The 15,097-nt window shown below is 42.8% G+C and overlaps 1 protein-coding gene across 1 annotated transcript; it reads right to left on the bottom strand.

The window, feature by feature from the left end:
* Positions 1-11,320, bottom strand: LOC138603089 (cytosolic phospholipase A2 gamma-like). The gene is made up of 13 exons (XM_069674758.1): positions 11,294-11,320; positions 9,637-9,747; positions 9,009-9,151; positions 5,223-5,409; positions 5,033-5,132; positions 4,819-4,959; positions 4,206-4,263; positions 3,854-4,002; positions 3,474-3,629; positions 3,269-3,352; positions 1,319-1,473; positions 537-708; positions 1-448 (listed from the first exon to the last, which is right to left on the bottom strand). The coding sequence occupies exons 1-13, from the start codon at positions 11,318-11,320 to the stop codon at positions 279-281; spliced, it is 1,653 nt and encodes a 550-aa protein (XP_069530859.1). The 3' UTR covers positions 1-278.
* Positions 11,321-15,097: the final 3,777 nt, after the last annotated feature.

Here is a 15,097-nt window from a genome sequence, read left to right as displayed (position 1 = left end):
TAACTGATCTTTATTTGTAGTATTTGTCAACATGCAAGACATGATTACATTAAATGATTGTGTACTGGTTATATAACTGAGAGCTTACATTCATGAACAGTGAAGCCTGACTTATAACCAGGATGAAGCTCTGATTCTGATTCACAGCAAACCAAAAAGACAAGACTCAGAGAATCTTTGGAACACAGATTTCCTGGAAGAGAGGAAGAAAGAGAAGCGGCCATGTTGGTTTCATTTGTCAGTTATTGATTAATCAGCACCAAAACTCTGACACATCTCTAACTGTCACGTCTGCGGAGAGCAGCCTTGTTGATCTCTCTCAGCAGAGTTTCTTTGTTCCTCTCCATGTTTTCTTTCGACGTGTCAAACAGACTCTCGATCTGCTCCTTGTTGTAGGGAAGCTGGAAGGTGGAGAACTCCGACATCTTTGCTTTGACCTGCTCTGCATCTGGACCAGGATAAAAAACAAAGATGGTCAAAAACACATTATTCTAATTATTACAGTGTTTTGTGCTGTGAGCCTCTGTGTATCAGACCTTTGCAGTTGTCTCTGTTGAAGAGCGGCAGGTAAACGATGGTGGGCTCCTTGTCTTTGCCCTCAAACACGTAGCAGCCCTTCGGCCACTCTCTCTCCTCCAGGATTTTCTCGTCAATCTTTGGGAACGGCTTCCCCAGCTTGTCTGCATAGTCTCTGGCGAGAGTCAGAGTCTGTGCAGAGAACAGAGAGTGAACATTGTTGGACAGTTCAAACACTCTGCAACAAAGTCTGAGTTAAACACTTTACCTCATAAGTTAGACATGGCAGGTTCCACTTTTAAACAAAATGATTCTTCATGCAGGATTTGTGTTATTAAATGTGTCTCATCAATAGATTTCCAAACACATGCATGTCCTCTGCATTCATTTGAAAATATGTATAAATGAGGGACAGTTAAACTACATGTGTGAAAGGCTGAAAGTGCAGAAAAGTATTAGGGCCAGAAAAAAGAAAGAAAAATGCCTGAGGAAGTTTTTCTTTTTATTCTGCCTTTGGACATTAAAGCTGAAGCTTCAGTATAATTACAGGAAAAAGGAAGAAAATCAGAGGAGGAAGATTTTCTACACTCGACACATTATTGAAATTTACACTTTAGGTCAGTTTGGATATTTAACACAACATTAAACTTCATCAATTAAAAAATGTAATGTCTTAGCCTACATCTCTCAGACATATTGATATCTTTGGATAAGTTGATGAATCACCAGCTCTAACACAAACACACACACACACACACACACACACACACACACACACACACATACACACACTCAGCAGTACCTCGAAGATGTTTCCTGCGCTGTAATCTGGAGCGATGATGAGGTCGATGTCTCTCTTGTCTCCCAGAAATGGCGGATAGGGGACGTTCATCAGCAGCCCGGCGTCCTCCAGGTGTAACTTCTCTTTAGTGTAGATGCAGGGTGGATCGCTGGAGTCTGCCCGGCAACAGGATTTTTGAAATGTTCAATCCAACCTTACAGACTTTCTTTTACTTCTACTTCTTCTCTCGTTGCATCTCTCTGAAGTTGCTCAACAGGTTTTCACACCTCCAGCATATATGGAGCAACTGCAATCATTTGGAGTCCTGTTTATGTTCACCCCAAGACAGTAAGTCCAACATATTCACACATTACATATAATTTGACCTATTATTTTATTATTTAATTTCACCTGTCTTTACTTTCTCAAGATCATTTGTGTTTCTTTGTTTTGGTTTAACACAACCTGCCAAAATCAGCCTTTTCAGAGACGTCAGAAAAACAAACGCTGTCGGATTCAAAAAGAGCAAAAAATGTGAAACACCTTTAGACACAATTCTTGGCATTTTCTGAAATGTAGCTGAGCGTAAGTTCAACCAGGAAGATAGTTCCTACTCATTTGTTCATTAGCATCATTCATTCACGTCACGTTCCCTCTCTCCCTCTCTGTCCTTCCTGTCTGGTGATCAGCTGATTATGGGCGTATACTATTTAAGTACTAAACCAACCAGATTCAGCCTCGACGTGTGTCGACCAATCATCCCGCTGCTGTCAAATGTTAAATCTGTTCTCCTCTCTTCTGCAGACAGTTTGTCGTTTCAGCTCGATCATTGCGACCCTCCTCCACCTCGTTCACCTCCAATCCATCTCATCAGTGTCCGAGTCCAGCTGCTCAGCTCATCCTGTCTTCACCATCATCACCACCACCAGTGTCTAGACTCCATCGGGGGGGTATCCTATCCTGCTCTCGGCCTCTCTACATCTTCAAGTACATGAAGACATCACGATGGAGTCTAATCGCCAAAGACTTTGCACATTTCATTCTTTCCAACTTGTAAATAAATAATTGTTCAATCTTAATGAAGTCCCTCCTGATTGAAATATATATATGTCTGCTTTCATTTTTGCAGATGGTTTGAAGTTCTGGTTAATAACCCCATCATATCTGTGTGAACCATAGACTGCATAAATAATGGACGTGGTCTCAGTGACGTCACCCATAGGTTTCTGAAGAAGCGTTTTGAAGCCCGAATTGTGCCGGCGCTGGGGGTCGCCATATTGGAAATGCCAGAGCCGGCTAATCCAGAGGCAGGCAAAGAGGCGGAGCGTTCCATAAATCAGAGAGGCAGATTATTTGTCCCTCTAAAGGCTTCAACAACACAAACAGGTCAAGTTAGGTTCAGTGGCTGTGTGTGTGTGTGTGTGTGTGTGTTGACATCTAGCAGACAGCCAGCAGTATCCACCAGTCAATCAAGTGTGTTATAAAAAAAAAAAAAATCACCCCCCGCACAGTTATCTTAAAAATTGCTATTTATGAAAAAAAAACGTTTTTTGTACCAGGCCGTAAACTTGTTTATTTCTGCTGTAAAAATTGCCATTTTCCCATCTGCTGTCATGTTATTTCTTGTTTTCTGGAGCCTCAAGTGGCCAGTCAAGGAACTGCAGTTTTTTGCACTTCCGCATTGGCTTCATTTTTCAACACCAGAGGTCGCTGCTTGGTTTAAACTGAAGTTACAGCCAGTTAGCTTAGCTTAGCTTAGCTAGACAGCTGGGGTGTTTTCTTTCTCAGCCAACAAGCTGCTAGCTGTAGCTTCATATTTAATGAACAGTCAGGAAAGTGGTGTCAATCTGAACAGCTCACACTCTCCAAGAAAGCCAAGAAGAGTATTATCCAAAATGTAAAACTTTTCCTTTGAGAAAGAACTTGATAAATAATAAAACGTTTGGCTGCTCGATTGTCCCGTCTTCTTACCTTGGTACTGGTAGAGGAAGTTGTGGCTAGTTCCCCACTCCCACTTCGCAATCAGAGGAAGGACCTTCTCAGTAAGAAAAATGACTGTGGGGAAACAGAGGTACAAACATCTTTACACGTTTCTGGTTTCTGTTTCTTGTTAAAATACAACTGATCTGTTTGTTTCCATCAATGACACGTCCTCCTGTTTATCTTAAAAACTGACCTGACTGAAGTATTTCAAGAGATCCCATCGACAGAGTCTGGCTCCAGCTCTTGACCACCTTGAACAGCTTCAGGCTGCACTGACGACAGTAGCTTTGATTTTCCAGCAAACTTTTTGACTTCATCAGCACTGTAAACTTATTACAGTGTTCCATGTCTGGAAAAGAAAAGAATGGACAAGAATAAGACATTTTTGGGGCGCCGGTTTAGCTCTGCGAATAAATCACATGTCCCATATACAGACGCTACAGTCCTCGATGCAGCGGCTGTTGCTTGATGACTCAAAATAGTTGAATTGGGAAGAAAGTTGAAGCTGAGATCTCCTAAAAGAATAGGATTGAATAAACAAAGCTTAGTTTTATAGTAAATCATCTTCATCACCTGCTTCTTCCAGTAGTTTCTGCAGCTTGTCCAGGTCAGACAGAGCGCTCGGATCCTTAATGGTGCTTCTGGTCAGAGCTACTACGCTCTGCAGGGCTTCGTACACATGCAGGTACTCTTCATTCTCGAAACCTGACAGTGATGTTTCACTATACGCAACACCTGACTGTGATCTTGCACTACGCACAACACACTGTGATGCTGCAAGATTCTCAACACCTGACACTGAAACACACAATCACACACAAAGTTATGTCTTCTTTCCATCTTAACGAGAGAAAAATGTCTGCAGCTTCTTAAAATACATTTATTAAGTGTTATAATGTTGTTAATGTTGTGATTACATGGCAGCCAGGGAAAGAAGTGCTTCATGATCATCTTGAACTCAGCCAATGCAGAACCACAAATACCTGCACAGTTGGACAAATATGAATTATGCAGACAAAATCAACAGTCCTACATTATCAAAACATGCAGATATGTCAGGAGTTTATATTCTATGATGCAAATGCAAGAATACACTCAACTTTACCACATGATCGCATTATTTTAGGACAGGAGTTAATCACCTGAGTAATATGCTTTGATGATAATCACTGACAAATGTATTTTGTGTCAGGTTGAGGAAACTGACAGCAGACTTTAACAACAGTGTTGTTCATCAGTTGAAGCCATGTCCTCCCTCATGCATGGCCACTGAAGTCAACAAAAGAAAACCAAAGTTCTGCTCTAAGATTGAACTTTAAAAATGTGTTTTTTGTAATAAGTTTTAGTTGTCTTTCACAGTGTTGGATAAATCACATCACCTGAAACAGCATTAAAAGGTACCAGATGATGAAGTGAATGTTTGTTTCTTTTGAACAAATACTGAAACCTTTTCAAAATAAAAGCCCAGTTCACGTGTAGAAAGCTGTATACTGCTCTTATGTTGCTGCAACACACCTGCTCGCCCTGTGAACACACACCTTGTAGTTTGACCATGTCCATCTCCAGCTTCTCCTCCAGCAGCTCTCCGCTCTGGAATTTGCTGCCCAGAAGAGAAGTTTTAATGAAGAGACCCAACTCTGTGAAACCGGCCTCATGAGGACTGAACTCGAACCACTTCCCTGAGAGACACAGAGGCTGTTTCACTCACTTACTCACAGAACGTACTGTAATTCAACATGTGCAGAAATGTACCTTCAGTGGCCTCTTCTATGTACTTCTCTATGGCACAGTAGATGGGGTAGGGGTTGGTGGCGTCCCTGCTGGATTCTTCTGAAAGACGCCGCAGGTCCATCTGATAAAACACAACATATTTTCTGAAGGGCTGCATATACAACCAAATGGGAAATAAAAGGAGTAAATGTGTGTATGTTTGTCCTGGGACCTGTTTCATGACCCTAGCAGAGGTCAACACCCCCCAGATATCAGTCAGAGAGAAGTTCTCCTCCTTCGCCCTCTCGGCCAACCAGGCGATAACCTCCCCCAGCTCCACCTCTGCATTCATTAGCTTGGACACGGCTCTATCCATATCCACGCTCCACTGAGGGTCACTGTACAGCGAGGACATGGACCTGTCAGAGGACACAGGTACACACAGGAGAGGAGAAACCATCATGAAAACTTTAGTTTGTATGTTTCTGCTGAGCAGTGACTGCTGCAGTTATAGTTTACATCAAGACATGTGTGTTTCCCAACCGGAGGGACAGGGGATATGTTTGTCTTTTGAAATTGAGAATGACCTTTGACCTTTTAGGGGAAAAATGATCTTCTGGCTCCTTAAACCAAAAAGGCGAGGGCCAATATGTCAAACTGGAGGCTAAAAATGTCACTTCAAAAACCAATGAATGTAATTCAAAGCTTAATCCAAAAGGCAACTGGACTTGGTTGAAGCTTGTCCACCCAAGGGACAAAACACCCAGACACAAACAGAGCAATGTGGTGTATGCAGTACAATGCAATGAAGAATGAAGGGACCTGTCCATCAGGGAAACAAAACAACCCCTCCACAAACACGTGGCCCAGCACAGGAGAGCCAGCTCCTCAGGTCAGGACTCAGCTGTCCCCCTCCATCTAAAGGACAAAGGACACTCCTCTGAAGACAGCAAGGTTCACATCCAGCCAGAGAAGCCTTGAAAGAGGTGTCAAGGAAGCCATCTTTGTTATGCTGGAAAAACCATCCCTTAACAAAGGTGGTGGCCTTAGACACCACCTATCACCCACTGACAATGCAGTGTTGAACTCTCTGCTCAAACAGCTGAGATCACACTCACACTCAGGATCATGTGAGCCTAACGACCCATCAACACCAGAGGGTACTAACGACTCTCAGTGATACTGGGTTCACAGCTCAGGCTAACGACTCACCCTGATTACACATCTATTAGCATACTAATGACCTACAGAGGCTTATTTTTCTAACTAATAATGCTAACATCTATTAGCATACTAATGACCTACAGAGGCTAATAGTTCTAACTAATAATGCTAACATCTATTAGCATAATAATGACCTACAGAGGCTAATAGTTCTAACTAATAATGCTAACATCTATTAGCATACTAATGACCTACAGAGGCTAATAGTTCTAACTAATAATGCTAACATCTATTAGCATAATAATGACCTACAGAGGCTAATAGTTCTAACTAATAATGCTAACATCTATTAGCATAATACTGACCTACAGAGGCTTATTTTTCTAGCTCTGTCCACCAGTCAGTTTAGAACTGAAGAAGCCTTTCGGGTGAGAGGTGAAACGTCTTCAAGAACTTCAACCAAGTCCAGTTGCCTTTTGGATTAAGCTCTGAATATTAACACTAGAGTTTTTTATCACAAAAAAAAAAAAAAAAGTTTTAATCTTAATTTATCCCAAATAATCAGATAACAATTTGCAACAACCGTTACCACTTGCTTCCAAACAATATCTGTGTCAGCACCTTGCTCATGATTAAACACTGCGTTTGCACTCACAGCATGTTATGCATATACAAACATATACATACACAAATGTTCCCTGAGGAAGGGAAACAGAGACATAACATAAGTATGGGGATTGCACACTTGTCAAGGCTAATGAGGTTTTGGAGGGTAAAGGAAGTTCGTCCTCCCCTTGGACTACAAAAGACCCTGCGCAGTCTCTGTTCTCAATCTTAATTGCACTTTACCAAGCTAAAATGTGGTGAGGGGCTGACTTGAGTTGTACTTCGTTTCCCTCCCTCGGGAAAGATTTATAATATGCATAACATCCAATTCCCTTTGAGTTGGTACTGTCATGTTAATCACTCCACAGTTGGGCTTAGTATTAACACAGTCTTTATTTGGCTTATTCATTGAACGTTATACAGTCTGAATGCCTCTGTTATTCCTCGCTTCTCTCTGACGCCCTCATTCTGGGACTCAGATAACGTGGTGCATTCAAGTACATCCCACTACAGGTACACTGTGTACAACATACAAGTGTGGGAACATATCAACACGCCCTGGTGCATTGCAATCCACATCACTTTCCTTCTGTGAGCCAAGACTGGGTGACATCCTGAGCTGTCACATCCAAACAATAAAACTTAATAATTGATGTTGAGAAGCCCAGCTTGCAGCGGAGCACACATCCTCATGCGAGATGGATTCTACTATCCAGTGAGAAAGGCGCTGCTTGGAAAGTGCCTTCACCTTAACTAGATTAGAAAAACGGACACAAAGCTGTCAAGTTGTGAGTATTTCTTGTGCTCAACATATACACGCAGCGCACCTACAGGAAAAGGAACCCGATGTGATGGCTGTTCAACATGAGTCTGGTTCTGCTCGAGGTGTAAAAGGAAGGTTTTCCTTGCCAATGTGCCGAATATTACAAAGTGCTACTCATGGTGATTCATGTTGGGTCTCAGAGCAAATACACTGGACAAGGTCTACACCAACATCAAACAGGGCTACAGGGATAAACCACTACCACACCTGGGCATGTCTGACCACATGGCCCTGCTCTAAATTCCGGCATACACCCCCCTCAGGAAAAGTGCTCTTACCACAACAAGGACTGTTAAAACATGGCCTGAAGGTGCCCCTCATCAGCTGCAGGACTGCTTCCAAAGAACCAAATGGGATATTTTCGAACAGCAGGACCCGGAGCACTACACAGCAGCTGTTCCTGGCTACATAAAGTACTGCACAGACACTGTGACTGTGGAAGTGCATCCTGGTCTATCCAAACCAGAGGCCCTGGATGACAAAAGATGTCCAGAGCCTGCTGAAGGAGAGAAATACCACGTTCAGGTCTGATGATGGGGCACAATACAGTGCTTCCAGAGCCAACCTGAAGAGAGGCCAAGACAGCATAAAGGAGGAAAATAGAGGACCACCTCAGCAGCAACAACACAAGGCAGGTGTGGCAAGGGGTCCAGCACATCACCAGCTGCATGTCCTCAGATGCCAAGGGTGACGCCTCGCTGGCAAAAGGAGCTGAACCTCTTCTTTGCCCGCTTAGAGGTTGAGTCACCGATAGCAGCTGCATCCCACCCACCAGCCCACAGCAGCCACATACAAATGGTGGAGGAGCAGGAGGTGAGGTGCACACTGAGGGTGGTGAACCCAAGGAAAGCTGCAGGACCTGATGGCGTTGCTGGATGGGTGCTGAAGGACTGCACGGACCAGCTAGCTAGCGTCTTCACCAGGATTTTCAACCATTCCTTATCCCAGTCCACTGTCCCACCCTGCCTGAAGTCCTCTATTATAGTCCCACTGCCAAAAAAGACCACCATCAGCAGCCTGAATGACTACCGTCCAGTGGCACTAACACTAATATTTATGAAGTGCTTTGAGAGACTGGTGAGGAGTCACGAACTCCAAGCCTGCCACCAGCATTGGACACACACCAATTTGCCTATAGAGCAAGTATACCTTCACAGCTTTGCTAGTTTAACTAGACCTGCCGGAACAGCTTTTCTTTTCGTCAGGTGCCATTCTACTTTGCCAGTTACACTCTTTACAACAAAACAGAAATGCTGTAAAATCCTCTTTAATACAAATATTTTACAATTTAATCCAGTAAATACTTTTTTTTTCAAATGCTCCTGCAGCGTCTCACATCTCAACCAAAGCTGCAGATCTGTTTAACTGTGCAAATATCACACACAATTGTGTCAACGTGTGTTTTATGTGTGTGATTATAGTTACCATGTTGATCCAGAAACTCCTCCCAGGTAGAGCACAGAGTTCAACAGACCGTCTTTTTCCATCTGATAGAGGGAACCCACCACACTCACGGCTGCCCTCTGACCCCCACCTGAGGCCAGCAGAGCGATGTGAGGAACTGAGTCCTGGTTGTAAAGATGATGGAGAGATAATAACATGTCTTAAACTGTGATCATAAACCTCAAAGTCTCTGGCTTCAGTCGTTTCCTGTCATCGCTCCAAATATGCACAAAAATTAAAACCTTAATGCATACAATTAACATGTGAACACAATTTTCTTGCAATGTTAGCATTCATTGTGCATAATGTTTTGATGATCTGATGAAAGTCATTCCAATGTTGGCTCCTTTTATTGCTCTGTTTTTGTCACTGCCAACTTCTGAAGAACAATAAACTGTCCTCAAAGGGACACATTTATGTTTATTGATAGGTGATATGTTAATTATTAGGGGAGACCAGTTAGAAGTTATCAGAGCTTCTTTGAGGTTATAATAAGATGTGAAACAGTGAAAGAAAACTTTCCTTTGGAGACAGAAACAAACAAAAAGTAAATAAAAAGAAGCAGAAAGGAATATTCTGTCCTGAGTGTGAGAGGTTTCTTGTTTCTTACTGCAGAACAGTTGATCTCCAGACTGTTGAGAGACTCCAGAATGATTTGTTTCCTCTTCTTAACATACTCCTGTTCACCATCACACACACTCTGAGAGTGACGGATGGATTTCTGAAAGAATCAAGGACATCAGACTGAGTTACAACAATAAGGGAAGAAGAAAGATAACTTAGAATCATAGGCTGTAAATAAGAAGCCACTGTCACATGTATTGTCTATTGACTGTGGACACATTTTTTTAGGCCTTCAGTTTGGCATTTTCGCCATGGCCATCTTGTAGTGACCATTATCTAGTCCGCAGAGTCCCTTCCCACCTTCAAGAAAAAGCTTAAGACCCAGCTCTTTATGAGCACCTCTGACCTTAATGATATTGATGCTATTGATGATATTGACATGGATGTTGTTGATGTTGATTAGGATATTTATGATGATGATGATGATTGTATTGACCTTGTTGATGTTGATGTTGATGGTAAAATAAATAAATAAACACCCTATACACTTCCTGTCAGCACCTGTGTCCGATCGCATTTGAAGCTGTTTGTTGGCTCTGACTGACTTCGTTCCCTCCTGTCTCGATCGTTCCTTGTGTCGTATTAACTCTCAGATGTACGTCGCTTTGGACAAAAGCGCCTGTTAAATGTAATTGTAAGATGTAAGGAAGTGATGCAAAACTCGGCTCTATACTCTCCAATCTGATCCCAACTCTCTATGTATGATAAGGGTCCCGGCCTGAACACATTCATATTGCAAAATTTTGTTATAGTCATAGCGCCACCTAGTGGCAAATGTAAATGTCAGTTTTTTACTCCATGAGGTACATCTCCTAGCCCCTTGAACATATCCATATCAAATTCTAAAATGCTCTGAAACATTCTGCAGACCTTGCTCGTGATGTGTGTCAATATCTGTGACTTTTCAAAAGAGGGCGTGTCCGTGGCGGGGCGTTGTATTTTCATTTCATCATGACGTCTCGCCATCAAATTTTTAATTGTTATAACTCTGGTATCCATTGTCATTTCTGCACCAAATTTCATGTGCTTGATAACAGTCCTGCCCTGAACACACCTATGTTTGAAATGTAGGTTATAGTCAATGCACCACCTACTGGCAACAGGAAATCGCTACTGGTTTATTTTAATATGATTCCTATCAGTTTGGTCACATTCCCTTCAAATTTGGTCAGCAACATCACAAGACTTTGGGCTTGCACCAATTTGAAACTCATGAGTCTACGTCTAACCTTGTTTCTGTGGCGACTCGTTATTCGCCATGTAACAGGAACTTATTTTTTCAGGTGCTTAAAAAACTTGTACAGCCATGAAACTGGGTACACACGTCCCCAGTGGGGAAAAGGGAAGATTTATTTAGGTTTTGTTAGTGGCTGTGGCTAAACAGCTCAGTGGCACCCTCTACATTTTCCCAAAGATTCAGCCCCAGTAGCATGTCAATCCTAGATTTATTAAATTTGCTACACATGTGTATCATGTCTAGACCTACAAAAAAGGCTCTTGGACCCATATTGTAAAACCAACAGGAAGTCCAGCATTTAAATATTTTGTCATTAGTATGTAATGAGTATTTTGCACTATTTCCAGGGATCATATTTTTACGAAAGAAAAGAGAATATGGACAAATTGTTGTTTTTCTCTCTTACCTTAGACGCAGCTGTTTTTCCCTCCATGTTGTCCTCTGCTGATGCCAGAGCTACTAAAATCACAATCTAAGATCGTATCACCAAGATCAAAACTTGTTGTAAAAGTCTGTGTTGGGGCGTGGAAACATCCTCCAAGAAAGGTGTGTTATAGTTAATGTTGCAGAGATTACAACCTCCAACCCCCCCCACCCCCCCGAAGTTGTATCTGTGCATGTAATTTAAAACTTGTATATCATATTTTGTACGTCAACTACTATTTTTTAATGGAAATATGTTTGCGATTCTCTACCTATTTGTGCGGATTGTTTTGAGACTGTTGAAACATGTCGTTTCACTCAAAGGGGGGAATTCAGTAAGAATGCATTTTGGCCGCTGATGCAATTTGGTTAAGAAAAATATTATTATTAATTTTGATTATTAATATTGACCTTTGCAACCAGCTATAATCACAATGTAAATACACAATTAATCATTATCATCATCAATCATCATTAATAACATATTCTCCTTAAATCATCCGCACCAATTAAAATTCATGACACTTAATCAAACAAATCACGATCATAAACGATCACGATCAACTAAACTAAGAGCAGCTATGTACATGCACAAAGCAGAGACACTGTGTGTGTGTGTGTGTGTGTGTGTGTGTGTGTGTGTGAGGGAGAGAGTGGTGGGGTGCAGAGAGTGAACAAGATGGCGGCGCTCCAATGAAAGTGGTCGCGCCACGCATGTGTTTAAAATGACGGAGTAAGGAGTAAGTCTGCGTGAATTGAACAAAGGAAATGTGTGTGGCCTGGCCTGGTAAACTCAACATGATGCTATGCTTTGTGCTCATGCGATCTGTACCTTAAAGGTGTGTGTGATACTGTGGCAGGTGTGTGTGATACTGTGGCGGGTGTGTGTGAGTGTGTATGTTAGTTACTTCAAAGGAGGAAGATATACCGGTGAGCCCTAAAAAAAAGCAGCTTAAACTTCAGAAATATCTCCCGCAGTTCGCTGTGGAAAAGGCTGGAAGGAAAAATACCCCCGAGTGCAACTGGTTACAACTGGTGGCTTGGCTTCAGCCCATGGGGCCTGGCCAGGCTCAGCCCGAACAAGACGTGGAGCCGCAACCCTGTGGGCCTACCACCTGCAGGGGTAGGCATAGGAGGTTGGGTGTGTTTGGCAGGAAGAGGCGGGGACCTTGGCGTGCTGATCCCCAGCAGCATAGACTGGGTTTTGGTATATTTGGTATGTCCACTTACTGCAGCCACATGTTTTGGACACTCGGGTGAAGAGACGCTCAGAGCTGTCAACTGATCACCACCTGGTTGTGAGTTGGATCAGATGGCGGGGGAGGTTGCCGGACAGACCTGGTAAACCTAAACATGTAGTGAGGATGAACTGGGAAGATCTGGTGGAGGCCGCTGTCCGTGAGGTCTTCAACTCCCACCCCTGGAAGAATTTCTCTTGCATCCCAGGGGAGGTTGGGCACATGGAATCCGATTGGCCCTTGTTCTAAGCCCCCATTGTGGAAGCCATAAGGAGTTGTGGCCAGAAGGCTGTCGGTGCCCATCGTGGCATTTCCAGGGGTCATACTTTAAAGAACTCCTCCTCTGGCTTTCATCTGATCCACCTCAAATGTGTCCAGTTTACAGAGGACACATTAATGAGGAAAAGTTGTCAAAAAGTTGGACAAAACCACTTGGCCGTGGCAGTGCATCAAAATGTGATGTCTTGCCATCAAACAGGAAGTTGCTGTTACTTAAACATACAGGGTCTTATAAGCCTTAAAGTTTATAAAGTTTATATGCTTGATATAAGTCCCTTCCTAAACACTTTTAGAAGTTAAAAATCAGTGTTTGTCAGAGCGCCACCTTCTGGAAAGAGGTAGAAAGTATCATGTGACATGCATCCTTGCATAACTGGCATTGTCACTGTTGTCAACCCAAGATGTTGTGTCAAAATCGCATAACAAGTCAGAGCCATTTACACTGTTCAGTGTCTGTTTAACACACCATGGTTGTTGCACAAGTTGCTCCGCATAAGGCTGCGAGGGCTCGTTCATCGCTGTCTGCAGCTTTCATTTATTTTAAAACCTTATCGTCTACAAAACAGAACACGGGCAGAAGTATGAAAAACAAACATTTTCTTTATTCTCTTCTCTTTTCACCATACCTGTCCAGATATAGAAATGCCTCAAAACAAACACTTCTCCATCCTGCATATAAACCTTGCCAAACCCTGCAGGAGCAGGACCTGATATAAAGTATGGTGCTACTTCCTGATAAAGAACACAAGATAGTGGGTTATAAACATTGTGGTAGTGATAAGCCCTTTGACTCTTACCTCAGACTAAAAGTACAATCCAAAACCATATCAGCAAGATCAAAACTTCTGCATGTTGGGGCGTTGGAACATTATCAAATAACGGTGTGATAAAGTTACATGGAAATGTTATTGAAAGTTTGGAGGGTGCGGCTGCCCCAGGGCCCACGCTTGGTGAGGGCACGCTACAGAACCTACGTTTCAGTCATAGGGCCCTATCGTACCCCCGGCCCAAAGGCCCGTTAGGCACAGCGCTATTTTTCACCCTATGCAGCCTGACCCTGCTATTTAAACGGCGCATTAGTAGGATTAGTATACAATGGTGAGTCCCAATTTGTTACTTACACAAGGAGGAACAGTAGAGCTCCTCCTCATATCGAAATATCAGTTTATTTGCTGACACAATGAAATGTTGTTCATGGGACAGAGTTATGTGAGACCTCGAGCTTTTGTTTCCCTCGTCTCCTCACATCATGATACAGCTTTCGGTTTGGTGCTGATCTGGTGATGCCAGAAGACGAGGAAAAGCTCCCCGCTGCCTCCACACACGCCTGCTTCAGCTCAGAGAGATTCCTGCTCGAGTCACGCATGGGGAAAAAAAAGCCGGAGACCGACACCAAGCTCTCCATCATGCACGCTCATTATGATAGCTCTCTCTCTAATACACGCAGAAACAGACACAGACACAGACACAGACACACATTCACACAACTAAGAGGTACATTTATTATAAACCTCACACACAACTACCTGGCACTGAAAATCCCACAGATATTAATACACTGCCCAGTGTCCATTACACATGCACTGGAGAATACAGCCATGTGATCCAGCAGCAACAATAAGGAAAGAAACATTTACAGCCGACCTTTCTTTGATGTTAAGCACACAGAACTTTAATAAACATAAGATCGTGTCAGATCCTGAAAGCGTGTCTGGAGATTTAAAAGATTGATGTTACACTGTTGTGCCACGTCTGTAAACGTACACAACATCTCTCTTAATTTTCATCTGTGCTGGGCAGTGGGAACGCTTCAGTGTTTTAAACATCAATAAATTGGGTGCATCAAAATGCAAGGAGCGAGAGAATAAGAGGACTTTGATTGAATCCTGAACGCCTCTCACTTCTCCTTGCAGCACAAAAACGACGGTGATGAAGACTTTTTCCATTTGCAGGTTTTAATAACCTTTGAGCAACAGTACCAACATGGGCGTGTTTATTTTTTGTGTGTGTGGTTGTGCAAAGACAAATGTGTCTCAAGGACGCACTCACATGAAAATTACAGGTCAATTAGTCTCTAGCAGCACCCTGTTTCCAGCACGTGCTCCTTCTGTAACTCTACAACATCCTACATTATTGTTGCCGATCTACGGCCTGCTGTACAATAGTAGAGGATATATCAGCTATTTAACAGTTGTGAATTTTAAAATGACTATCAGAAGGGCCCATACAGAAAGCTCTACACCCTCTGGGCTGAGAGTCTAGGTCCGCCC

Source organism: Semicossyphus pulcher, unplaced genomic scaffold, assembly GCF_022749685.1.
Source record: "Semicossyphus pulcher isolate SPU_LCO1_2020_fin unplaced genomic scaffold, fSemPul1.0.p SCAF_23, whole genome shotgun sequence".
In the NCBI taxonomy this organism is placed as follows: domain Eukaryota; kingdom Metazoa; phylum Chordata; class Actinopteri; order Labriformes; family Labridae; genus Semicossyphus; species Semicossyphus pulcher.
This window is presented reverse-complemented; position numbering and strand designations above follow the sequence as displayed.